The sequence below is a fragment of the Macrobrachium nipponense genome, chromosome 1 (genome assembly GCF_015104395.2).
Source record: "Macrobrachium nipponense isolate FS-2020 chromosome 1, ASM1510439v2, whole genome shotgun sequence".
Lineage (NCBI taxonomy): Eukaryota > Metazoa > Arthropoda > Malacostraca > Decapoda > Palaemonidae > Macrobrachium > Macrobrachium nipponense.
The window spans coordinates 183938766-183966007 of NC_087200.1; the positions used below are offsets into that span (position 1 = coordinate 183938766).

General features: G+C 41.5%; 1 protein-coding gene across 2 annotated transcripts in view; it reads left to right on the forward strand.

The window, feature by feature from the left end:
• Nucleotides 1-1855: 1855 nt before the first annotated feature.
• Nucleotides 1856-27242, forward strand: part of LOC135219907 (dystrophin-related protein 2-like) — a 115932-nt gene continuing 90545 nt past the window's right edge. For both annotated transcript variants that reach the window (XM_064257108.1, XM_064257109.1), the window contains exons 1-2: nt 1856-1991; nt 22268-22328. In XM_064257108.1, coding sequence (XP_064113178.1) covers nt 1973-1991; nt 22268-22328 — 80 coding nt within the window. In that variant the 5' untranslated portion in view covers nt 1856-1972. The remainder of the gene's footprint in view (nt 1992-22267; nt 22329-27242) is intronic.

Consider the following 27242-nt stretch of genomic DNA (forward strand, 5'->3'; position numbering starts at 1 on the left):
AGTTCAAGCGAATATGCAATGCTACTACGCTAATCTGTTCTCTTTGCATTTTAATACATTTTATTTATTTATTTATTAATTTGATAAGCGAGATCTCTTCTTTCTGTATTTCCCTTTATCTCCTCTTCTTGCTAATGAACGCCATATTCTTTGGAAGCTGAAATTTAAAGTCTGGCCCCTGTAGGCTTGTTCCATATGAATAGGGTTCATCTGAATGATAACAATAATAGTAATAATAATACTTAGTATAAACTTCTGAGGGTGTATAATGGGATTTTGATTGAGGATGTGAGGCAGATGACAAGAATTTGTTAGGGAAAGAATACTCTGGGTCTAGAAACAGTTGTTTAAAATGTTTGAAAATAGAGGGTTAAACCCGTATGTGACCTGCATAGACTTAGAAAAATAAACTTGAAATAAAATCAATAGAGGGACAGTGTAGATAGCGTTGAGGATGTATGGTGTAGGAAATAAGCTGTTCAGAGTAATTAAAAGTGTTATAGGGAAAACAAAGCGTCTGGTAGCATATAAGGAAGAATGATGAGTTTGGTCTAAAGTGGGTTTGAGGCAAGGGTAAGTGATGCCTCCGTGGTTCTTCAATGCCTTAATGGATTGGGTCATATATGGAGTCAGAGATGTTGGTGTTTGCAGAAGACAAAGTAAACACTGAAGAGTACTTACAGACACTAGTGGAAGAGTTTGAAAATGTCTGCAAGTGGAGAAAGTTGAGTGGAAATGCGAGCAAGAGTTTATGAGGGTAAATGTCAACATGCATGGCAGAAGAATGGAAGCTGTTGACTTGTAGGTACAAGTATTTTGAAGTGAATAGAATGGATGATGGTAGGATGAGAGAAGAAGTTAGAAGGATATAATATGCAGAAGACTGGAACATTTTGAAGTATCTCTGGAAACCAAGATGGGAATTCACGTAGAGTTTACATATATATATAATATATAAATATATTATATATATAATATATACTATATGATATATATATATATAGATATATATATATATATATATATATATATATATATATATATATATATATTTATATATATATTATATATGTGTGTGTGTGTGTGTGTGTGTGTGTGTGTGTGTGTGTGTGTGTGTGTGTGTGTGTACGAGGTAGAAAGAAACACTTGGAAAAGTAGGAAGTTCTTTAAAGATATAGGTACAAGAATTGAATTATAATAAACATATTACAAAATTATCTTCGTAATGTGAGATCATTCTTTAGCTACTCATTCAGAAATGCTGGCTGCAGTAAATAGTGATATGCAGTTCATTGTATGATCTATCACTCCCTCATCTTTTATAATACAGTTGTACCGGTAGGCAGTATGGTTGCTGAACGGTTAAGTTAATTGCAGGACGCCAGGAAGGCGTTATTCGAGAGGACCAGATGCTGGGAGTGGTTTTGACAGATGGCGGAAACACGATGTAAATTAGGTTCTTCAAGACTATCGATACAATGTCTTTCAGCAAGACGTTAGAATAAATTCATCTTATTTATAGTAATTTGGACCTGGGGAAATGCGTATGTTTTTGAAGTTTGCGTTAGCAACATAGGACACTTTTACGGTTTGTTTACCACCAGCAACAAGTGAGTCATCCGACTCACAGACGTACAAAAAAAAGTGTTGTCACCGCTCGCGTTCAGAAATGCTAAAATAATTCATAGAAAAGGTATTTGAAATAAAAAGTGCATGATGATTAATATTTATGTAATATTTTTCATATTTTAACAATAAAGGTAATGAAAATGTATTGTATTCGGCAACATTGACAAACTCATCAGCCGATTACTTTTTGTTTTTGCCATTGTTGACACTCTAGTCTTGTGTTGGTATCACTGCAAAGTCAACCATTCAAACTTTCGTAAAGTTTCATTCGGCGAGAATTTGGAGTGTTTGCTTATAATGGAGACGTTTGTGTCGTAGGAAATTAACCGAAATAAAAAACAGAATGATGGAGACACTAGAAGGTAACGACTTTACCGTTTTCATGCTTTAATTTGATTGAAATCCATTGGTAATCGGCCAGCCATCCCAGTTGTACTCGAACTTGGCAATTTACCCTGTCTAGGTACGCTGGCCAGGACCGATTATTTATGATAAAAATCAGTATTATAACTTAAATATCGAGATTACAACTTTAATTATACGCGTCTTAAATTATGTGTTATTTATGTATTTAGGAAGAAATTATCAAAACAGTATACTACCTTATTTAGGGTACAGTAGAGAGCTTATCTTGGGATTTTATACCTACCTAGTATACCTACCTACTAGCCCTAGTAGGTAGCTAGGTATCCAGGTAGGATGGCTGGGGCATAAAGCATCGAAATAAGTGTCCTAAATATAAAAAAAACTCTTGTAATTACCGAATTATTACCACAGCACACAGTTCTATTTAGGGTAAACAATCACGGACGATCCTTCGTCATCACGCTGGCGGGGTCTTATTCACTCGATATTTACTAAATGGTGAAACAAGAATACAATTACGACTTTAAGCATACCATTCAAAAGATTGAAGTTTCGTCAACATAGGGTAAAAAACCGCATGGTACAGGGGTGGACCATGTACAATCAATGTGTACAACCCCAAGAAAAGTACATTATAACGCGTCCTGACACCGGAGTAGAGGTCGTTAGCTCCGTTTCTCACCAACAAGAAGTCGCGTCTGATGCCCATCTCCGATGTCAGGACGCGTTATACCTAATGTACTTTTTTGGGGGTTGTACACATTGATCGTACATGGTCCACCCCTGTACCATGCGGTTTTTTACCCTAATGTGATATATGAAAGCCCCATATGAACTAAAATAAGCATGTGACGCTCTTCGTAAAATATGTTTTTAAGGCAGTTTTGAAATCCAATGTGGCGGCTATCGTCAGGCTGGCCGGTCTAACCACGGACAATCCACCATCTTTCCCAGCCTTCCCAGCACTCATTTGAACAGTGTTAGCGTATATATATATGTAACATTTATTGATCTTACTCAAGATTGCAGTTGTAATCAGCACAATGAAACAACATTTTGTTGCCTATATTAGATGGTCATCAGTCACGAGTTGTTGTTGGTGAGAGAAGGAGCTAAAGACCTCTACTCTCCTTTCGAAGCAAGTATTTTCTCCAAAGTTAGAAATTAAGGCCATATTTTAAGTTTTAAACAGAGAGGGTAATGAAAAGGATGGCCAACGCAGGTGCACAACACCAAAACGCTTTAGAAATTTTTACTTACGATTTAAAAACTTTAGAAGATTGACGCCATCTCGATGTTTGCGGAGTCGCTTGTGTCAACAAACTTCCCATTTCCTGTGCTAAATCCGAACACCACTTGTAACCATAGACGCTAGGGCACTTTCATCAAAACAATCATAAAACGGTCCCTTGCCACAACGTTTTTAAGGAAACTACGGTTTTGGGAGAAGACGACGACGAAGCGCGCATCAGATAATTATTTAAATAAATAGTAAAATATCAATATTTTACATATTTATGATGATTAATTTGAAAATATTCGTTTTTGGAAAAGTAACTTGATTCCTGACTCAAATTTAAGTAATTATTTTTTGGAATTAGAACGTTTTTTTAAGTCCTGTATCATGACGTCACGACATCTTGACTTTCGTACCTACCAGTTATTCATGCAGATTGTTATCAGCTCTTCATGTAATTGTTATAATCGTAATGTGCATATATATCTTTATTATTTACTTTTTGGATATATGAAGATGTTTTACTGCCGGATTACCGCCGTAGTGTGACGCAATCGCTTTCGCTCCCTGGGCCTCTTGTCTGTTTTTGCACCATAAGAAATTAATGGTGCCAAATTTGCAATGACCATAAAGTCGTTGAAAGAGGAAAGTTAGCATTGAGGAGCATATATTTTGATTGAGAAAAATACAAATTTATACAATAGCTACTAGCTTGTAAAAAATACTTGATTACAAAAAACTTGACTGACAACTAAGCAACATACCTACTATGGGTTTCAGAGACAGTGCAAGCACGTTTTTTGGCAATATTTCTTTAACGAACACTAATCGTTAAGAATAACGACACTTGTCCTTGTACCAAGAGACAAAAACTCCATTATCCAGAAATGGATACGAACACAGCAGTAAAAAGTTCCACCTACCCTCTCCCACCACCCCTGTCCTTCTTCCTTCCTTCACCTGTCCTTCTCTCTCTCTGAAAGTTGCTTCAGTTTAAACTTATTTTCTATGATTTTTCCATCTATCTATCTAATAATAGTTTACATTGGTGGATATATCTAACAATTCACTTGGTTGTTACCTGTCTATTGACTGATATATTTATACACTGTTGCCAATTGGTATGTGTTCACCCTCCAAACCGGGTATAAGACTTGCACAAAACGTAGAAATTAGTGAAATTAGCCTATGTATTGGAAGTATATTTACATAAATAATAAAGCAATTTTATCATTATTGCATTACTATGACAACTAGAATTCATGGAAACAGTTTATAACAATGCATCGGCGTATGTGTGAAGCTCCACTAATGTGGCAACGATGATTTTGCCATTCATAGCATGCAAACATTACAGGTTACATTACTGGCATACAGGTATTAAAAAAATCAAAATACTAATATAGACTTAAATCAATGAAAAGTGCTAGCCAAAAAAAAAAGAAAAAGAAAAAATTATAATCCACTAATCCGTATTATTTATGGGAAATTCACCTATTCGCTGTGTTTTTCTGAGAAATAATCACAAATTCTGTTTTTTTTTTTTTTTATCAATTTCATATAAAATGGACTTTTTGTAAGAAAACTATTAAAAAAAACCAGGTATGAACATTTTTAATTGGATTTTTTCTTGAGTTAACTAACAAAATAGGCCATTTTAAGCATTTTTATAGGGGTTCCAACTGTTTGCGGTTTCCAACTATTCGTGGGGGGTCTGGTACACATCCCTCTGCGATTACGGGGGACCACTGTAGTGCTAAAGTGGCTCTCTAGTTCTGATTTGTAACCCCCAGATTCAGCCTCTTTTCGTAATTTGACAAAGAAACCTCCCATCTTAGTGGCTCTTACTACAGCAGGAAGAGTTAGTGAGATACAAGCCATGGCCAAAGAGTCGGTTTTGCGGCAGGTGGCGCAGTACGTTCTCTTTCATTGGGTTTTCTTGCTAAAAATGAGAATGCCACTGAACCATGGCCTCTATCCTTTGAAATTAAGTCTGTCAGGAAATCTAGGATCGGAAGAAGACAGAATGCTCTGCCCTGTAAGAGCACTTAAATACTATCTTAACAGAACAGAAAACATTAGAGACTGTCTAGCAACCTCTGGACCTCAGTTAAGTAAAAAAAATGTGTTATCCTTCTTCCAAAGGGATGTGATTAAAGAAGCACACGCTGAAGGAGCAGAGGAGGATTGCAGATTAGTGAAAGCAAAGGCACATGAAGTCAGATCAATAGCGACTTCATTGGCTTTCAGTTACAGTGGACCCCTGGATTCGTTGACTTGCGGAGCTCTGTGGAACATTTCCCCCATTATTCGCAGAAAATTCACCTATTTGCGGTATTTTTCTATGAAAAATATCCACAAATTACCTTTTTTTTCATAAAATTTGCATTTTGTGATAAAACTAAAAAAAACCAGGTATTAACATTTTTAGCGCGGTTTTCTTGAGTTTTAACTAACAAAATAGGAGGTTTTAAGCATTTTTATAGGGGTTCCAACTATTCGTGGGGGACCTGGTACGCATTGCTTGCGAATATGGGGGGATCACTGTAAAATCTTTCTCTTAGTCCTTTTTGAGAGCAACTTTATCTTCGGGATGTAGAAATGACATATAAAGATTGCAGTACCTTGGGACCTTATCATTGGCTGGCATAGTGTTGGGAGAGGGAGTGTAGGAAGTGTGTCTTCCTTATCACATCTCGCCTTGATTTTATGTTGTGTTCTTGGGACGTCTCAGGGTACAGTGTACCTGGGTACTCACCACTTTATATGGTTGGGGTGGTGGTAATTTTAATAAATAAGTATAGGTGAAAGTGTTGTTTTTCTCTGTTGAGTTTATTGTTGGTGCTGCGCCCCAGGCAGGGGCATCTATTTGTTAGTCCTCATTAGCGTTCAGAAATATCCTCCACTATGAGGCTCCCACTTATGTAGTAGATGACCTGTGGCTATACTGCCCCGTCTACTGGTTAAGATGAGCGTAATACCAGAGGCAGTATCTTGATACTGCGGCTCTCTTAACAGGTAAGGAAACAACAAACACTGAGACTGTTAGCAGAATTTCTTTCTCATTTCATTGTTTTTATTAACATTGTTTGGGAATAGAGTAGTCCATTTATCCCACCTCCTGTCAATGAGGGAATCAGCTATGTAATTACAAGGTAAGTTACATATACAAAAATGGTATTTTTATAATAAAATTCGATTTTGTGTATATACTTACCAAGTAAGTACAGAATGGGAGCCCGCCCGCCTCCCCATGCATAGACAGTTACATAAACAAATTGGTTCTCTCTGCTCAGTTGTTCCTCTCTTTTTGGAAAGTGGGTGGGGCCATTTGCCTACACTTTCAAAACGAAAGAATTGCTACCACAAATTTCAGAATTTAGCTGCCAATACTTTAAACTAAACTTTTAAGGTATGTAATTACTTAGTAAGTATATATGAAATCTAATTTTATTATAAAGATACCATTTCCAGGGCCCACCACATGACCGGCCACCATACCAAACTCCCAAACAAAGCATCCCATCTTCTTTCGTGACCCTTTCTGCCTTTGTTACTCACTGAATGAGCATCACCTTGCACGCAGTCCACATCATCGCATGTTTTTGTTGTGTTTTGTACTATTTTTGCTTGTGAAACTGATTGCAAACAAGCCATCATTGGGCCAAAGAAAGTTCCAAGTTCCAGCCCTTTGGTAAAAAGACCAGAAATGCTATAGAATTGAAGAAAGAACTTGTATTGAAGTATGAAAGTGGTGCATGTGTTTGTTGGTGATCTTGCTAGGATGTATGGCAAGTCATTGTCAACAATTAGTTCTGTCCTAGCAAAAAAAAATGAAATTAAGGCAGCTGATGCTGTGAAAGGGGTCACTTCATTACCAAAACAGATTGCAACTAGTGGAAGACATAGAAAAGCTTTTGTTATTGTGGATCCATGAAAAACAATTAGTGGGGGTTAGTATGTCAGACTTGAACATTTTTGAAAAGGCTAGGGTGTTGCATTCTGATCTAAGCTAGAAAATACTAACAACAAGCATTGCTGTTAGTGATTTCAAGGTCAGCAGAGGTGGGTTTGAAAAATTAAAAATGTCGTACGGCATGGGGAGGCTCTGAGTTCTGACAAACTGGCTGCCGAAGAATTCATTCAGGAATTCAAGGAAAATCTTGAGACTGAAGGATTCCTCCCTCAACAGGTCTTCAATTGTGATGGAACAGGCCTGTTTTGGGAAAAAATGCCAAAGAGGACCTACATCACGCCGGAGGAAAGTTCATTGCCAGGGCACAAGCCTATGAAGGACAGGCTAACTCTCTTGTTCTTTGGAAATGCCAGTGGGGATTGCAAAGTGAAGCCCCTACTAGTGTATCACTCTGAAACTCCCCAAGTGTTTAAGAAAAACAATGTTATTAAGAATAAATTGCCTGTGATGTGGAGGGCAAACAAAAAGGCATGGGTCACGAGGCAATTTTTCATTGAGTGGGTCAATGAAGTGTTTGGCTCTTTGGTAAAAAAAATACCTCCAGGATAATCAGTTGCCCCTCAAGTGCCTCCTGGTAATGACAATGCTCTTGTGCATCCTCTTGGCTTGGGAGACCAGTTGTTGGACTAAATTTAAATTTATCACTGTGAAATTCTTGCCCCCTAATACTACTCCTCTAATCCAGCCCAGGGGCCAGCAAATCATCTCGAACTTCAAGAAACTTTACAGAAAGGCATTGTTCCAAAGGTGCTTTGAAGTGACCTCAGACACTGAATTGACCATAATAGAGTTCTGGAAGGATTACCTCAGTATCTTCAATTGCATAAGTCTTATAGATAAGGCTTGGCAGGGAGTGACTTCCAGGACAATGAACTCTGCTTTGAGAAAATTGTGGCCAGAATTTTAGCTTGAGAAGGATTTTGAAGGATTTGAGGCTGATCTTGACGACCCTACGGCTGTTGTGGAATCAATTGTGTCTCTGGGGAAGTCCATGGGCTTGGATGTGAGTGGCGAGGATGTGGAAGAGATATTGGACGCCTAAAGGGAAGAGCTAACCACTGAGGAGCTGCAAGACCTTCAGCAGGAACAGCAACAGGCAGCAGATGAGGAATCCAAGGAGGAGGAGGAAGAGAGAGTGGATACTGTGCCTACTTCAGTGATTAAAGAAATGTTTTATTGTAGTGTCTTACCGAACAATTATAGAGCCGTGATTTCCACGAGCGGCAGGATACTAAATTCAAATTTAGCGCGTCGGCGTCGCCAACACTGGTGGTGATGACGTCATCTCCCTCCACTCGCGGGAGAACCAGGTACAACTGCCCAGGTGAATCCAATTCTTTTCCTGCCGGCGTCCGGTGAACATCGGTGGTCGGTGCGGTTGGATGACTTTGCTTCGCTTTTTTTCATGTGGATTTGATCTTCGGAATTGGTGAAGTACTCTTTTTTGGCGTTGTTGTTATTTTGCTTTTTATTTAGGCGTTGCCATGTCGGATTCTAGTCCGTCGGGAGTTAGGTTTTGCATCTCAGGATGTAAAACTAGATTATCCAAGTTAGAGTATGATTCTCACACTAAATGTGTTAAGTGTAGGGGACAGGTTTGTTCAGCAGATCGAACATGTAACGAGTGTAGTGATTGGACTGATTCTCAATGGAAGTTTTTTTAGTTCATACTCGGAGAAATTAGCTAAAGACAGAATTAGAAAAGCAGCGCTTAGGGAAAGTAGACTTAGCTCTGCTTCGTCGTTGCGATGCATCTGTTCCTTCTGTTTCTCCTCAAATTGTTATGTCTCCTTTAACTACACCTCCTATTCCTCCTACTAATCCCACTTCTCCGGCTTCCCGTGTAGTTTCTTCCGACACCATTGCCAGTCTGGAATCGAGGTTAGATCAGAAATTTTCGGTACTAGTGAATACGGTTTTGCAACTTGGTAATTCAGTTAAGACGTTTTTGGAGAAAGCGGCTTCAGGTAAGAGTGTAGTTGAGGGTGCGTCTGTCTGTCCTGACACGTCTCCTAGACAAAGGTCACTGTCCAGCTCCCCCGCACCGGGGAGAAGACATACCGGAAGTCCAAGGGAGTCGATCGGGATTTGCCCACAGACAGGCGCCTCTCTTGTTGAGCCTGTTGCGCCTCAACAGGGCTCGGTTAAGCGTTGGAAAGGTGTTGCGGTCAGACGCCTTTCGAATGATTCAAGCGATTCGTCTCCGGTCGCGCGGCGCTCTTGGCGAGATTCGCCCGTTTCGCGTCCCTTAAACAAAGAGGCGTTCAGGCGCCGATTCTTCGCCTCCTCCAGTCAAGCGGTATAAGGAGCCTGAGAGTAGGGTTGCGCCGCGGCCGTTAGCGGCTCGTTCGTCGCCTCAATCTGTGCCTTTTTCGGCTCCATCTACTAGTAGAGATTGTGGTTTTAGCACTGTATCTAGCAGTTCCTAACAGGGTGTTTCTTTAGGCGCCTTTTGTTCAGTCTGTTACGCCTGATGCGCCTGTTTCGCCTCGAATTTCGGCGGCTCCGAGCGAGGCGCAAGTAGTTTTTCCGCCTCCTGCTGAACATTTAGGCTCTTCCAAGCCTACGTTAACTGTTTTTGATTCGTCTCTGGCGCCTTTGCGCAAGCAGTTAGAGATGTTAACCAACTCGGATGAATGAGTCCAAGGGTGGTTCGAAACCTTCAGATCCGGTTGTAGTTCCGTCTACTTCTTCGGCGGTATCGGAGAATGAAGAAGAAGTAGAGGAGGAGGATTCACATCACCTCTCGTGTTATTCACGTCTCCTTAGATTTCTTCTGGTATCTTATCCAGATTATTTTGAGAAAGCGGCTCCGCGCTCCCCAACTTCGACTTTTTTGATGAGGAGGAAAACTTCAGACCCTCTCCTCCCAAAACTTGTTCTATCTAAAGCGGTTAGACATTCGTGGAAAGAGACTGAGAAATGGATGTCTATGAAAAGAGACTTAGGGAAGGCTCTTTTTGCTTACCCTCCCTCTAAGTTGCTTCGTAAGAGGTATAGGTTTTATGTAACTGGGGAAGCTCCTTCTCTGGGAGTTTCTGCCTCCTCCCAGGGAGACTTCTCCAGTTTAATCGACTCCTCTAGAAGATCTGCTTTCGCCGCAGCGAAAGTTTTCTTTACAGCGCCTGAGTTGGACCACGTTGTAAAGAATCAATTTAAACTTTTGGAAGTCTTTAGCTTCCTTGATTGGACTATTGGCGCTTTAGCGGCCAAGATCGAAGACTGTCCTTCTCTTTCTCAGGAGTTAGCGGAGGATTGGATTGGTGTTCTGTCCTGTGCGGACAAATCCATTAGGGATGGATGTGATGAGTTAGCTTCGCTCATCGCCTTTGGTACCCTTAAGAAAAGGCAACTTTGGTGCTCCTTTGCTTCTAAAAGGGTTACTTCCCAACAGAAGTCTGCTCTCTTGTTTGCTCCTTTTGTGAAAGATAACCTCTTTCCAGACGATGTAGTGTTGTCAATTTCGTCTGCGCTAGATAAGAAATCTACTTCGGATTTACTGGCACAGTCTACTAAGAGACCTAAAGCTCCTGTGGAGACTGTTCCTTCGGTTTCTCCTCTGGCCCAAGTGCCTTTTTCGAGGGAGAAAACCAAGCGCTTCTTTCGGCCGAAGTCGAATTTGCGACCTCAGTCTAAGGCCTCGGCCAAGGTTAACAAACCTTCCAAATGAAAGCTCGGTTCTTCATGCACCAGTGGGAGCCAGGCTGGCTGTGTTTTGGGAGGAATGGGAAAACAGAGGAGCAGAAGCCTGGGTAGTGCAAGTACTCAAGTTCGGCTATCGTATTCCTCTCGTTTCACCTCCCTCGCTCTCACCTGTGCCAATTCCATTCCAGGCATACTCTCAGGGCTCAGACAAATTTCTGGCGCTAGCCGCAGAAGTGGAAGCGCTTGTTCTCAAAGAAGCGATAGAACAGATAGAAGGGGATTTTCCTCCAGGCTTTTACAATTGCCTTTTTGTAGTTCCCAAGTCATCAGGGGGCTGGAGGCCGGTTTTGGATGTGAGCGCCCTGAACTTGCATGTCCAGAAAACAAAATTTCATATGGAGACCACTCGGTTGGTTCTGGAGTCCATCAGACAGGGGGATTGGATGGTCTCTCTGGACATGCAAGACGCTTATTTTCACATTCCGATACATCGCGAATCTCGGAAGTACCTGAGGTTCATGTTCGAAGGCAAGGTGTTTCAGTTTCGGGCGCTTTGCTTCGGACTAGCGACCGCTCCTCAAGTTTTCACCAGGGTTCTATCCCCGATAGGAAGCTGGCTGCACATATTAGGAGTAAGAATCTCCCTCTATCTGGACGATTGGCTTCTCCGGTCGGAATCAGAGAGTCGGTGCATGAAGGACCTTGGAACAACTCTGGATCTTGCCAGAAAGTTAGGAATTCTGGTCAACAAACAGAAGTCCCAGTTGGTTCCATCTCAGAGCATCCTTTATTTGGGGATGATTCTGAATGCTCAAGTTTTTCGGGCTTTTCTGTCCCCGAAGAGGGTTCAAGGCTGTCTGGAGACAGTTCAGGAGTTCTTGGACAAAAAGGTAAGTTCTGCCAATCAGTGGATGAGGCTCCTGGGCAAATTGACGTCAGTGGAGAAATTTGTGACGTTGGGAAGGACTGCACATGAGACCTCTGCAGTTTTTCCTGAGAGCCTCTTGGTGCAGGAAGACACAACCAGACTCGATTACCTTTCCTGTCACAGATCAAATAAAAGAGGACCTAAGGTGGTGGCTCTCTCGAGCAAGGTTGGAAGAAGGGTTAGATTTACGACCCATCCTCCCGAACCTACAGTTCTTTTCCGACGCATCGGACACAGGTTGGGGAGCCCTACTGGGAAATCAACGGACTTCAGGAGCTTGGTCGGAGAAGGAGAAGAAGTTCCACATAAATGTAAAGGAACTGTTAGCAATTTTCTGGGGGCTCAGACAGTTTCGGAGCTTAGTAGAAGGTCGAGTAGTGGCAGTGCATTCCGACAACTCCACGGCTCTCTCGTACGTGCGGAAACGGGGGGACACAGTCTTTCTCTCTGTACGAAGTAGCCAAGGATCTCCTCCTGTGGTCAAACGAAGCGAAGGTTCAGCTAGTCCCGAGATTTGTTCCGGAAAGATGAACGTCCTGGCGGACGAGTTAAGTCGTCAACAGCAAGTGTTACCTCTGGAGTGGACTTTGGACAACAAGATTTGTCAGAAACTTTGGCGCCTTTGGGGACGACCGTCAATAGACCCGTTCGCGACATCAAGGAACAACCGTCTTCCTCTCTTTTGTTCTCCAGTCCCAGATCCTCTAGCTTGGTCGGTGGACGCAATGCTGTTGGATTGGTCGGGTCTGGAAGCTTATGCATTCCCTCCGTTCGGTCTAATAAGAGAGGTGCTGAACAAGTTCATTTCGCACAGCAATGTAACACTAACGTTAATCGCTCCCTTTTGGCCCAGGAAAGAGTGGTTCCCGGACCTTCTCCAGTTGTTAGTAGACTTCCCCAGACTTCTTCCTCCAGAGAAGTGGCATCTCAAACAACCTCACTTCAAGAGGTTCCACCAAAACTTGTCCGTTCTAGCTCTGACAGGGTTCAGACTGTCCGGAATCTTGTCAGAGCGAAAGGATTTTCAAGAAGAGCTGCAGAAGCTATCGCTCGTTGTAGGAGAGAGTCTTCTAACAAACTCTATCAAGGGAAGTGGAGAATCTTCAGAGAGTGGTGTAGAAGTGCTAAAGTCTCTACTTCTGCGACCTCTTTAACAGAAATAGCAGATTTTCTTCTATTTCTTAGGAACTCTAAGAAACTGGCTCCTTCGACGATCAGAGGATATAGAGCCATGCTCTCTTCGGTTTTTCGACATCGAGGTTTGGATATTTCCTCCAATTCAGATCTGTCGGACCTCATTAGGTCTTTCGAAACCACTAAGCTCCCGCAAGATACAGTGGCTTGGAACTTAGATGTGGTGCTTAAGTTCCTCATGGGGCCACCGTTTGAGCCTTTGAAGTCGGCTTCACTCAGGAACTTGACTAAGAAGGCACTTTTTCTTATTGCACTAGCTTCTGCTAAGCGTGTCAGCGAATTGCACGCTATAGACAAAAGAGTCGGTTTCTCTCAAGGCAATGCTGTATTTTCGGTATCTTTGACCTTTCTAGCCAAAAATGAGAATCCTTCTAATCCTTGGCCGAGGAGTTTTGTGGTAAGGAACTTATCTGATTTGGTTGGACATGAGGAGGAAGAAAGGCTCTTATGTCGAGTCAGGGCTATTAAGCAGTATCTGTTTGCCACTAAGGGTATTAGAGGACAATCTTCTAAGCTCTGGACCTCGGTTCAAAATCCCTCTCGTCCTCTTTCTAAGAATGCTATATCGTTCTTTATTAGAGAGCTTATCAGGGAAGCTCACTCGCAGTCCGAGAACAACAATCTTTCCGTTCTGAGAGTTAAAGCTCACGAGGTTAGAGCAGTGGCAACTTCTTTAGCATTCAGAAAGAATTTATCTTTAGCTTCGATTCTTCAGAGCACGTTCTGGAGATCGAATTCGGTTTTTGCGAGTCATTATCTCAAAGAGATAGAAACGGTTTTCGAGAATTGTAAAACGTTAGGTCCGGTGGCGGTTTCTGGCATGGTGTTGGGAGAAACGGCACAGGGGTCGTCACCTCTATGCTAACTTTTTCACCTTGAATAGGTTGTCAAGTTCAAGGGAAGCTGGGGTACTGAGTACCTGGGATACTCACCAGTCTGTTAGGTCAGATTTTACAATGGTTGGGTATATATGTTTTTAAATCTGGTGTTGGTGACAAATGTTTTGTATGATTGAATTTCTGGTCTTAGCCCAGGGCAAGGGCAATCTTTGTTGTTACTATCCTCCGTCAGTCAGCCTTGACTCGCTTGAACTACGGAAGGATTCCACTCCTGTAGAGGCTAACTTTGGTCAAATTCCAATTCCTCTACAATAGTAAGAAGAGCACCGACCAGAGGCAGTAACAGTCTGCTGTAGCTCTCTTACAAGGTAAGGTACAACAGACACCTTGAGTGTTTACTGGTATTGCAATAAATGTAACCATTTGAAAATACTAGTGGTCCACTGAATCCCACCTTCCCATAAATGTGTAATCAGCTCTATAATTGTTCGGTAAGACACTACAATAAAAATGAAATTTTCATTATTAAAATGAAGTTTTATTGTATACTTACCGAACAATTATGATTATACCCACCCTCCTCCCCTTAGGTGGACGGACGGGCAGAAAGAATTGGATTCACCTGGGCAGTTGTACCTGGTTCTCCCGCGAGTGGAGGGAGATGACGTCATCACCACCAGTGTTGGCGACGCCGACGCGCTAAATTTGAATATAGTATCCTGCCGCTCGTGGAAATCACGGCTCTATAATTGTTCGGTAAGTATACAATAAAACTTCATTTTAATAATGAAAATTTCATTTTTGCAAGTGGAGTGATGTTAACAATTTTGTTGAGAAGTTTCAACCTAACAAAGATGATGAAATCTGTCTCTAACATGTTTAATGACAAATCATTGTATCACTTTAGGCAGATTTTAAAGAGAAGTCAGAAACAAATGTCTTGGGACAGTTTTGTTGTGCGACAGGATCCATTGACTCATAAGCTGTTCCTATTGCCAGTAAAAAATGAAGTGGGGAAGTAACCCAGACAGTGCCACTGAAAAATGTAGAGAAGTAACCCCAGATAAGTTCTTTATACCTGAAGTCCTTTTTGGAGGGGATTCTGTTTACAAACAATAACCTCTCCTCTTTGTCTTCCATAAAGGTAAGAGTGATGTTAAATGTTCATTATTCTTTTCATTGTTCATTTATATTTATTTCTCATTGTTTTTTGTATGTAAAACTGTTTATTCCCTTTAAAATGTATTTTAAGAATATATTTTTGGGAGTCTGGAACGCATTATAATTGTATTTTTGTACATGAAAACTTACCCAGCAGATATATACTTAGCTATAGACTCGGTCGTCCCGACAGAATTTCAAAACTCGCGGCACACGCGACAGGTAGGTCAGTTGATCCACCATTCCCGCCGCTGGGTGGCGGGATCTGGAACCATTCCCGTTTTCTAAGCCATAATTTCTCTGTCGGTTGAACGGACAACACCTATTGTTCGTTCCTCCATCTTGGATTTCAACTCGTTTGCCGAGAATTTGGATTGGTTTTTTGGTGACGTATTCTGTTTTTTCTCTGGCTTGGCATACGCTTATTGTGGACTGTTTTTCGACTTTGGTATTGGCTACTGGCTACTCTTTCATGATGTCTGACGCTAAGGCTTCACCTATGTTTAGAGTTTGTAGTAGGGAAGGTTGCAAGGTTAGGCTACCGAAATCGGCGGTAGATCCTCATAATGTTTGCGCTAAATGCAGAGAGAATGAATGTTCTTTTAATAACACCTGTATTGAGTGCAAAAACCTAACAGAGCTTGAATGGAAAGAGTTATCTTCATATGTTAGGAAGCTTGAGAGAGATAGAGTAAGGAAAGCTTCAGCTAGGTCATCTAGTAGATCTTGTTCTCTAGAACAAGAAGTTGTTAACTCTCCTACTACTAACGATTTTCCCTTAGCCACAGCTGCTTCTCCCTGTACTGAATCCAAAGATTCTTCTTCAGAAAGGGAAAATGTGAAAGCTTCTATCAAGAAACTACAAGCTCAGTTACGAGCTCTAAATGAAGGTAAGAGTGGTGATAGTGATTTACGCAGTGTCCTCAGTGCAGTGGAGGGGGCGTCTGACCGGTTCCTCATTGCTCCTAGGCCTAGACCTCTTCCAAACTCCCAGGACCAGGGGAGGAGGAATGTCGAAAGCTGCAGGGAGGATGCAGAACATCCCCAACGGTCAGGCGTCCCTTCGGCAGATCCTGTTGTAAAGTCCTAGGCTGCCTTGGATAGCCGCAGAAAAGCTTCCTAAGGAAGTGTTTCTCGTCTGACTCTTCCTCTCCTAAACGAGGATGGAGTTCGGCCTCTCAATCGCGCCCTTTGAAGAGAGCCTGGAAGGCGCCAAAAGGAGACGCGGCTGATTCCAGCCTAGAGCGTTTTCCCGAGAATTGGCCCTCAGAACCTAAGAAGACGAGACAGGAGGAGCCCTCTCTTCAGGATCCAACGAAGAAGTTCCTGATTAATCTGCAAGAGCAGTTGTCCTCTTTAGTAGGCTCCTTCGCTAAAGATACAACAAGGAGGAAAGATGTTTCGCTCCCTGTTAAGAGCTCCTCTAAGCGCCCCTCTTCATATAGGAGAGAACCCCCACAATCTCCAAGGCGATTATCGCCTTCGTCGAGAGACTCGTCGGACAGGAGTTGTTCTCCTGACAGGCGAGTCCTTTCGCCCTATAGGCTTTCTTCTCCAAAGCGCCCTCTGGTGGACAAGGCTTTGAATCCTGGCAGACAGGAAGTACGTAGCCTCTCTCCTGCGAGACGTCGTGAATCGAGCAGAAGTCTCGATCGGTTTAGGTTCAAGGAACCTGAAGAGAAACTAAACCAATTTAGGTATCAGGATCCTTTGGGACTACAGGACCAGGAGCCAGTCAGGCGCAAAGAGGCAGTGAGACGCAAGAAAGGGCGTCAAGAGCCTCTCAAGCCACAGGATTCAGGACGTCAGGAGTCTGCTAGAAGGCAGGAGTCAGGACGCCAGGAGTCAGGGCGCCAGGAGTACGTTAGGCGTCAAGAGTCAGGACGCCAGGAGCCTGTTAGGCGTCAGGAGTCAGGGCGCAGGGATTCAGTCAAGCGCCCTGAATCAGGGCGTCAGGAGCCTATCAAGCGCCGCGAGTCTGGCGAACCTCAAGTGCCTAGGCAACAAGAGTCTAGTAGGCGCAAGAATGTTTCGGACCGACAGGAGCCTCATTCTTCGTATAGAAGTTCGATCTTTCAGCGCTCCCCTTCTTGGGAAAGGAGTACTTCTCCCGGGAAGAGCCCGATCACTCCCAAACGGTCTCCTTCAGTGGATCCGTTGGAAGAAGTATCGGACAAGGAGGAGCCCGTAGATGTAGCAGTTTCTGACTACAAGAGGCTCTCTCTTCTGCTTCTCAAGGAGTTCGGAGACTCCCTTCATCCTGCTGATCCTCCTTCACCAGGATCATTAATGTCGAGTACGAAAGCTCACAAGTCGTCTTCCTTCGTCATGATGCGCCCTGCTCTCTGTATGAAAAAGGTTTTAAAGACCTTTTCGGAGTGGTTAACCTCAAGAAGGGAAGCGGGCAAAACAGTTTTTTCCTGCCCTCCTTCCAAGTTAACAGGGAAACCGGGAAGGTGGTACGAGACCAAGGAACCCATGGGGTTAGGCCTCCCTTCTTCCGCAGACGCGGATTTTGCCTCTCTAGTGGACTCTTCCAGGAGGAAGTCTTTGCTTTCTGCTAAAGCAACATGGGGCATGTGTGAGCTGGACCACCTTCTAAAGGGCCTCTTTAAGACCCTAGAAGTGTTCAATTTCATGGACTGGGTATTGGGAGCATTAGCTAAGAGAGCTCAGGACACTGACTTTGTCTCCATGGAAGAACTTTCAAGCGTCCTGGCTTGCTTGGACAGAGCGGTTATGGACGGTTCCGTAGAAGTTGCCTCACTTTTCGGAACAGGAGTCTTAAAGAAGAGATCGGTCTTTAGCTCTTTTCTAGCAAGAGCCGTATCACCCCTACAAAGAGCATCTCTTCTTTTTGCACCTTTGTCCCCTCATCTGTTCCCACAGGAGACTGTTAAGGAGGTTGCAAAATCTCTTAAGGAGAAGGCAACTCAGGATCTCCTCACTCACTCAGCCAAGAAGTTTAGGCCAGCCGTGCCTATCGAAAAAAGAGAGAGACCCTCTTTTGTACAGCCCTTTCGAGGTGCCTCCTCTTCTAGGACCCCTCTTAGAGGTCGCAGACCAGAAAGAAGGAGTAGACCATCTAGTAGGTCCTTCGGGAAGTCTAGATGAACAGGGAGTCCTCCAGACAAAAGTAGGTGCCAGACTACTCCAGTTTGCAAAAGTCTGGGCGCAGAAGGGAGCGGATTCTTGGTCCCTCTCGATCCTGAAAAAAGGATACTTGATCCCCTTCAGGGAAAATCCTCCCTTGACGACAACTCCAAGGGAGTTGACTGCAAGATACTCGGATCCAGTCCGAAAACTTGCTATTTTGCAGGCAGTGGAACAGATGATTTCCAAAGAAGCGGTAGAACTGGTTCAAGATCTCCAGTCTCCAGGATTTTACAATCGGTTGTTCCTGGTACCGAAAGCATCGGGGGGATGGAGACCGGTTCTAGACGTCAGTGCCCTGAATTTCTTTGTTTTGAAGAAGAAATTCTCGATGGAGACGTCTTCCTCTGTTCTGTCTGCTCTTCGTCCAGGGGACTGGATGGTGTCCCTGGACCTTCAAGATGCGTATTTCCATGTGCCAATTCATCCGGCAGCAAGGAAATATCTAAGATTCATGTTCCAAGGGAAAGTTTTCCAGTTCCGAGCGATGTGTTTCGGACTTTCGACTGCCCCTCAAGTCTTCACGGACATCATGAAGAATGTAGCTTATTGGCTACATCTGGAAGGGATCAGGATCTCATTATATCTGGACGATTGGCTAATAAGAGCCCAATCTGAGAAAAAATGTCTGGAGGACCTTTTACTTACTCTAAAATTGACAAAGTCCCTGGGACTTTTAGTCAATCGCGAGAAATCCATGCTGACTCCCCAGCAAAGTATTGTCTATCTGGGGATTCAGATGGATTCTCGGGATTTTCTAGCGTATCCTTCGCAGGAAAGGAGAGAACGCTGCTTGGAAAAGGTGGCAGTCTTCTTAAGGAAAGAACATTGTTCCGCGAGGGAATGGATGAGCTTACTGGGGACCCTCTCCTCGATGGAACAGTTCGTTTCCTTAGGAAGACTACACTTAAGACCCCTTCAATTTTATCTGAAGGAGAGATGGGATTGGAAGTCCAAAAATCTGGGAGAAACCTTTCCGATCTCGAAAGGAATCAAGGAGAATATCCGCTGGTGGTTAGATCCACAAAAACTAAGCAAGGGAATCTCCCTTCACTTAGAGAACCCTCGCCTAGCGTTATTTGCAGACGCCTCAGATTCAGGGTGGGGAGCGACCCTAGGTTCGGAAGAAGAGTCAGGCACTTGGGAAGGAGAACAATTGTCCTGGCACATAAACAAGAAAGAACTAACAGCCATTCATCTAGCTCTAGTTCATTTCAAGGAACAGGTCTCAGGTCTGGGGATTCAAATCCACTCGGACAACACAACAGCCCTCGCATATATAAAGAAACAGGGGGGGACGCATTCCTTTTCCCTGTACGAATCAGCAAAGGATCTGCTGATTTGGGCTCAGGAAAGGAAGATCTCTCTTCTCACAAGGCTTGTGCAGGGAGAGAGAAATGTCCGGGCAGATCTGTTGAGCAGAAAAGACCAAGTCCTACCCACGGAATGGACTCTCAATCCTCAGATTTGCCAACAACTGTGGCATCTGTGGGGAAGGCCCAATATAGACCTGTTCGCGACCAACAGGAATCATAGATTAGAGAACTATTGCTCCCCGATCTCGGATCCACAAGCAGTAGCAGTAGACAGCTTTCTGCTAGATTGGACAGGCTTGGACACATACGCCTTCCCTCCTTTCAAGATAGTAGGGGAAGTATTGAGGAAATTCGCTTGCTCGGAAGGAACAAGAATGACCCTCATCGCTCCCTTTTGGCCAGCTCTCGATTGGTTCACAGAGGTGCTGGAGTGGTTAGTAGATTTTCCTAGATCGCTTCCACTAAGGAACGATCTTCTCAAACAACCCCACTTCGACAGATTTCACAAAAACCTCCCCGCTCTAAGTCTGACCGCCTTCAGACTGTCAAAGGACTCGTCAGAGCAAAGGGCTTTTCGCGCGAAGTGGCGAAGGCTATTGCAAGAGCCAGAAGAGTCTCCACCTCTAGGGTGTATCAGTCGAAGTGGGAGTTGTTTAGAAGATGGTGTAAGGGGAAGAAAATATCCTCTTCCAGTACCTCTGTAACTGAAATCACAGATTTTCTTCTATTTTTGAGAAAGGACTGTAACCTGGCAGTATCAACAGTAAAAGGTTACAGGAGTATGCTGGCCTCAGTCTTTCGACATAGAGGACTAGATCTGACCAATAATAAAGATCTCCATGACCTTATAAGGTCTTTCGAAACCACGAAAGACCATATAATCAAGAAACCTAGCTGGAACTTGGATGTGGTCCTCAAGTTCCTAATGTCGGAAAAATTCGTACCGTCTCACACAGCTTCATTTAGAGACTTAACTAGAAAGTCCTTATTCCTCTTTGCTTTAGCAACAGCTAAGAGAATTAGCGAGTTGCAAGCTTTGGAAGGTAAAGTGGGTTTTAAGAAGGATTCAGTGATTTGCACCTTTAAACCACTTTTTCTAGCAAAGAACGAAAATCCCTCAAAACCTTGGCCAAGAAGCTTTGAGATAAAAGGACTCTCTTCACTAACAGGAAGAGAACTAGAGAGGACTTTGTGTCCAGTCAGGGCACTCAAGTTCTACCTGAAGAAGAAAGCGTTGCTAGGAGGTACAGAAGAAAGTCTTTGGTGCTCTGTAAGAGATCCGAAAAGATCGATTTCAAAGAATGCCCTTACTTTCTTCATAAAGGATGTAATAAAGGAAGCTCACCTTACTTGCAATGAAGAGCACCTCAAGGTTCTCAGAGTAAGAGCGCATGAAGTGAGAGCCATAGCTACGTCAATGGCATTTCACAAAACATGGTCTCTTCAGGCACTTATAGAGTCTACTTTTTGGAGATGTAATTCTGTGTTTGCCTCCAATTACCTAAGAGACGTAAAGATTTCTTACGAAAAGTGCTTTGCTCTGGGAGCGTATGTTTCGGCGAATTCAGTGCTGGGAGAAGGAGCTGAGGCTAATCCTTCTTAACTTACTTTAGTGTTTAAATTTGTCTTTATTGGTGGTTGTTTTTATTGGTTGATTGTTAGAGGGAATAGGGGACCCTCTTGCAATTCATAGGTTATAACAGTACTAACATGGTCAGGTGATCGGGATTGGCTTCAGTGCTCCTTGTGTTTATTTATAGAAACCTTAACTCTGTCATGTAAGGGGGCTAGTCCCCATTGATATGACGAAGGTCAAGGCTCTACCATGTAAGTGGGTCAGCCCCCATTGGTACGATCCAGAGTAGGCTCTGTCGCGTAAGCGGGCTAGCCCCCATTGACACGATCCAAAGAGTTATTCAGCCATAGGTCCATACCTCGCTGGGACTCTTGAGGCAGGCAGACTCATCGACAGTAGTCATGAAGTCTTCAGCCCAATCAGGTAGGAACCATGGATTTTTATATCCAAGAACATATGTTGTTTTTTCCCTGTTTTTTAATGTATTTACTATTAGTATTATCATTATGTTTTAGCTGTCTCTTACCCTCCACCAAGGGTGCCAGTCAGCTAAATATATATCTGCTGGGTAAGTTTTCATATACAAAAATGATATTGTTAAGATACAATAAAGTTTTGTACATACTTACCTGGCAGATATATACGATTAATGGCCCACCCATCCTCCCCTCAGGAGACAGGTGGAAGAGAAATTATGGCTTAGAAAACGGGAATGGTTCCAGATCCCGCCACCCAGCGGCGGGAATGGTGGATCACCTGACCTACCTGTCGCGTGTGCCGCGAGTTTTGAAATTCTGTCGGGATGACCGAGTCTATAGCTAAGTATATATCTGCCAGGTAAGTATGTACAAAACTTTATTGTATCTTAACAATATCATTTTCATTATTTCGTATGGGAATGATTGTTTTGGACTTTGTTTACGACGCTGATCTGACAGAAAAACACGGTTTACATAGTTTTTAATACACCCAAAGCATTAAAATTAAGGTTTTCTTAGGATGTTTGATGATGCTCCAGCTCACAACGGTTTTCAGCTTATGACACATCCCAAGAACGGAACCCCTGTCGTAAGCCTGGGACTGCCTGTATATGTAAGAAAACTGAGGTTCCACTGTACATAGTATATAGGCTTTTAATTGTAAGTATTTATTTGCAATTACTGTAATGCTAGGTTACTAAAATTTATGTTTACGTACCATCATTGCTGAAATGGCTAAAATTGTAATTACTGTACCCTTTCTTTTAGGATGTGTCTTAGAAGACTGGGGTAGAGCTCGTTTGCCATCTGGTGTTCCATACTATGTGAAGTAAGTGGTATTTTGCTTTCTTATAAATTTAGGTTTTATATTTTCCACCAATAGACCTTATTATCTAATTATCTTTTGATCATCATTATGTGATGAATGCAGCAATGGTTGGAGCTGATGAAATAAGTTATTTAAACTTTTATTTTGAAAACACATTCTGGTTACAGTTCCCAAGATTGTCATTTTTATTACCATGCCATGGTCCTAAGATGAGTTTTTTTTTTTATGGCAATTTTGTCATTTCTGTGTATGAGAATTTATGGAATTTTAACATAATGCTCCACTAAAAAAAATTGTTGAAACCAAACTACATTTGTTAATTTCCATGGCAGTGGCCAGCTCATATGGTGGATAAAAAGTATTCCTTATTGTTTGTGATTGATGTTTAATATTGTTTGTAATGTATTGTGTATTTGTATGTGGAAAACTATTAGAAGACCAATTTAGACATTAAAGATAGGTGGCTGCCTTGTTAAGATGACAATATAGTACTGACTGTCAGTCTTCTTAGGGTGAAAGTTTTAAAGTTGAAACTTCAGTTATTAAGTATTTTATGTTCATATACCAATATCTTTAGATCACCACAAGTTGATAGTGTGGCTAGTTAAGAAGTTGTACTTAAATTGTAGCTGGTTGGCATTCATCAGAGCATGAGGACCTTAGTTGTTACTTGTTAGTATTTTCCAGCTGTGAAGTTTGTCAAATATAAGTGCCTTTTGGTTAACCCTTTCGTTGTGATTTGCAAATATGTACGTTTCACAGCATTGTGTAAATTTTCAATGAAAAATTCAAAATGCTTAAAATTTATTAAAACAATTTTTTATGTGTTGTAGAACCATTCTATTTTCAGAATATAACATTATTTTTGCTTTGGTGTATCATTTTCTGACTTGAAATATTTGATAAAAGGGTAAAAATTAAGAAAAATCACAAAAATTGCTTCTCATAGATGACTATTAATTTCACCAACAATCCTTTGCCTCATTCTTCAATGCCACAGACATTTATTTTCCACATTGGCAGTGCTTTTTGTACACTTTATAGGTGTGATATTTTGCAAAACATGGAATAATACAAAGAGGTGGCTTTTCAACACATTGATCACAAAAATAGGTGGGTTGCTTTCTCTTACATTCTCCTTTACCTTTCATCACGCAATTCTTTGGAAAGATAGAGCATACAATACATTGAGGCTTGTGGTTTTTTGTCAACATACTGTGCTGGAAAATGACTTTCAGTTAATCTAGATTCCATAGGATTTGAATATATACCCCTTCTTTGAGTTTTGCTCCCCTTATACCCTTCTAATAAATTGTTGATAATTTTTTCTGTGAATTTTTTTTATCAAGCTTAGCAGTGGGATTTTGAATATTGTAGCATATATTTGAGTTCACTAATGCTGCTTCAACTATGAAGTGCCAAATGGGTTGGTACCATTTCTGGTTCTCTCTTTTGTAAGGATATGTTGAGCAAAGTTGATCAAACTTATCAACTCCCCCCATATACTTATTATATTCTACATGAACACAAGGCTTATCAATTTCTCTGTCACTATTCTTTGAATGAATTTTCACTTTATATGTACCTACTGTCCCAAAACTAGATACGTAGTAAATTAACCCTGGTTGTACGTATCTTGCCAAGAACAAGCAAGCATTTTACCATCATTTATCACCCATGTTACTGGTAAAGCTCCCTTTTTAACTGTTATTTGTTTCATATCAGTTGGCAAACCCGTCCTATTTATCGTAACTGTTCCACAAGCTAAAGTTTTGTCTGAAGTGTTTTGTCATAAAGGGACACACTATTATAGAAACTGTCCATGTATATAATATGACCTTTGTTTTCATAATCTAAAAAAGACAGAACAACTTGAGTACCTAATCCTTCTGATGGCTGACGTGCAGAGTCCTTCCCATTTTATAGTACGTTAAATTTAATCAGGTAAACAGTATGTGCATCTGTCATTGACCATACCTTTATTCCCCATTTAGTTGAAGGCTTTGATGGTAAATACTGTTTGAAAAATAAGCCTACCTTTAAAGTATACCTTTAGCTATTTCAATAGCAACAACAGCTTTTTTATCATCAGCAGTTACATCTGACAATTGGTGGTATCTTGATCTTTTTGGTAAAGGTTGTTTTGTAACTATCATGGATTTAAAATACTTATTAGTTTCTTTTGCAACATGTTCATAAATGTTTTTTTGGAAAAAATCTTGTAAAACACTCATACGGATATAAGTTTTCAAAATTAATTACTTCATGAGAGGCTGAGTAATCAAAAGCATAATGTAATTGAGTTGGATTATTATTATAATTCATTTTATTCCAATACGTACGATGAGTTTGCTACATCAGCTGTGGTTGATGAACGTGTTGCTGGGATGTCTTCATCTATATCTTCATCAGTACTATCATAATCATCAGCTGATGTAGGATCATCAATGTCTGACCCAAATTCTGAGTCAGATCCAAACAGAATATCATCAATTTTGTCTAAAGATACTTGACGAGAAGTGGAGGCCATTTCATACCCATAAAAGCAAAGAAAAAAATTATGGTTAGGCTACACCCAGAGTTAAAGGGAAAAATTAAAGGGACAAAGTCAGCTGACTAATAAAAACAAAGCAAATTAGAGCATTTTCCCCAATAGTATACTAAATATAGTAATTTACTAATATAAATGTGAGGTTTAGTCTATTGAAAAACAAAACTCTATACACATATTTCATCACATATAAATACAACGGGATCAATAGACAGCCAAGGCAGCTAGCCTACACGACAGCTGCCGAATGTAAACAAAACTTTTGAGCATTGGCTAGCATGATATTACAATAATTCCATAAATAATATTGATTTATATAGCAAAATATGTGTACTGCTATCATAAAATATTTAGATATTACAATAATTCCATAAATAATATTGATTTATATAGCAAAATATGTGTACTGCTATCATAAAATATTTATATATATACAGTATATTATATTTTCATGTTGACATAACGTAAAAATGACTGAAAATGTAAAAATGACTGAAACTTACCAAGATCAGCGAATGACAGAGAGAAGAATTAGCAAAAATTTTCTTACACGATACGGAGAAAAGTTAATCTCCGCAGCGAAGGCTCGGGAATCTAGGGAAACTACAGTTGTTCTCCACAGCAAAAGGGTTAAATTATGCAAGTGCAAATACATGCAGTAGGGATGGTTTGAAAATGCTATCTGAAACAAGAAATAGTAGTTTTGATGGTATTTTCAGTGAGTTGAACTATAATGTTCTATGTTCCATACAGTGGTGTTCATAGTTGCTTTTAGTTTTACTAGCAACCTTCCTACAAAGATGTCCCTAGAGTGCTTTGGATCTTCTGAGATTTTCCCCAGAAACTCTTCTAAGGCTGGGGAGTTATTCTTCTTATTATTGTGCTTGGTTCACAGGTGCTTATTTGATACAAAGTGAAGGGAAGTGAATTAGGTAAAACTTCAGAAGCATGCTGCACCAGTTTTTTAAGGTTTAACAATGAAAAAAGGCAAGAAACCATCAGATTGGTGTTGCACAGTGTAGAAACATGAGGAAACTCTTTAAAAACAAGAAACCATCACTTACTCTTACACACACAATCTAACCCTAAACCTACTACTACAATTATAGGGGACCCCAGTGGGAACCAGGGTTTTCAGGTGGGAGGAGCAGGAAAAAAGTGATTTGCGGGGCACTACGTAACCTAACAGATCGTGTAAGATGTCATAGTATATTCGTTTCTCTGCGGATTTTAGTAGTTACACAGCTCATTAAAAGTAAACATTACAGTAGAGGAAACATCTCTCCCGACTTAGGAAAAATTCGATGTAAAAACTTATCAAACTCATTTAATTCGACCTCATTCAATTTCTCATACAATGACTATACTTTTTATATAGCTTTTCACTTGCTTTTTCCATGTAGGTGATTATTTTTTTAATATCCAGTGCGGCATGCTTCTGAAGTTTTACCGTGAACCATGGTCTCTATCAGTGTGGTCTGATGTTTTCAACGTTCCTTAGAATTCTTTAAAGTCTAAGAGAAAAGCTAGGAAAACCAAACCCATGGTTTGAAAACTGCTTGGGGATTTGTAGTTGAGGTTAATTTCTTAAGTTCTGCTGTCCATCAAAACTGAAGATCCTGTAGTTCCAGGCCATGTTCAGATTGATGGAGCATGTCCTGCTTCTTAGGTTCTGCTGTCCATCAAAACTGAAGATTCTGTAGTTCCAGGCCATATTCAGATTGTTGGAGCATGTCCTGCTCCTTAGGTTCTGCTGTCCATCAAAACTGAAGATCCTGTAGTTCCAGGCCATGTTCAAATTGATGGAGCATGTCCTGCTTCTTAGGTTCTGCTGTCCATCAAAACTGTAGATCCTGTAATTCCAGGCCATGTTCAGATTGATGGAGCAGCAGGTGTCCTGCTCCTTATTGTCTGTCTGTTCCATTCATCAAAACTGAAGATCCTGTAGTTCCAGGCCATGTTCAAATTGATGGAGCATGTCCTGTTCTTAGGTCTGCTCCATCATTGAAGATTCTGTAATTTCCAGGCCATGTTCATGACTGGAGCATGGAAGTTATTAGGTTCTGCTGTCCAATCACTGAGATCCTATTCCAGGCCATGTTCAGATTGATGGAGCATGTCCTGCTTCTTAGGTTCTGCTGTCCATCAAAACTGAAGATCCTGTAATTCCAGGCCATGTTCAGATTGATGGAGCATGTCCTGCTTCTTAGGTTCTGCTGTCCATCAAAACTGTAGATCCTGTAGTTCCAGGCCCTGTTCAATTTGATGGAGCATGTCCTGTTTCTTAGGTTCTGCTGTCCATCAAAACTGAAGATCCTGTAATTCCAGGCCATGTTCAAATTGATGGAGCTTGCCCTGCTTGT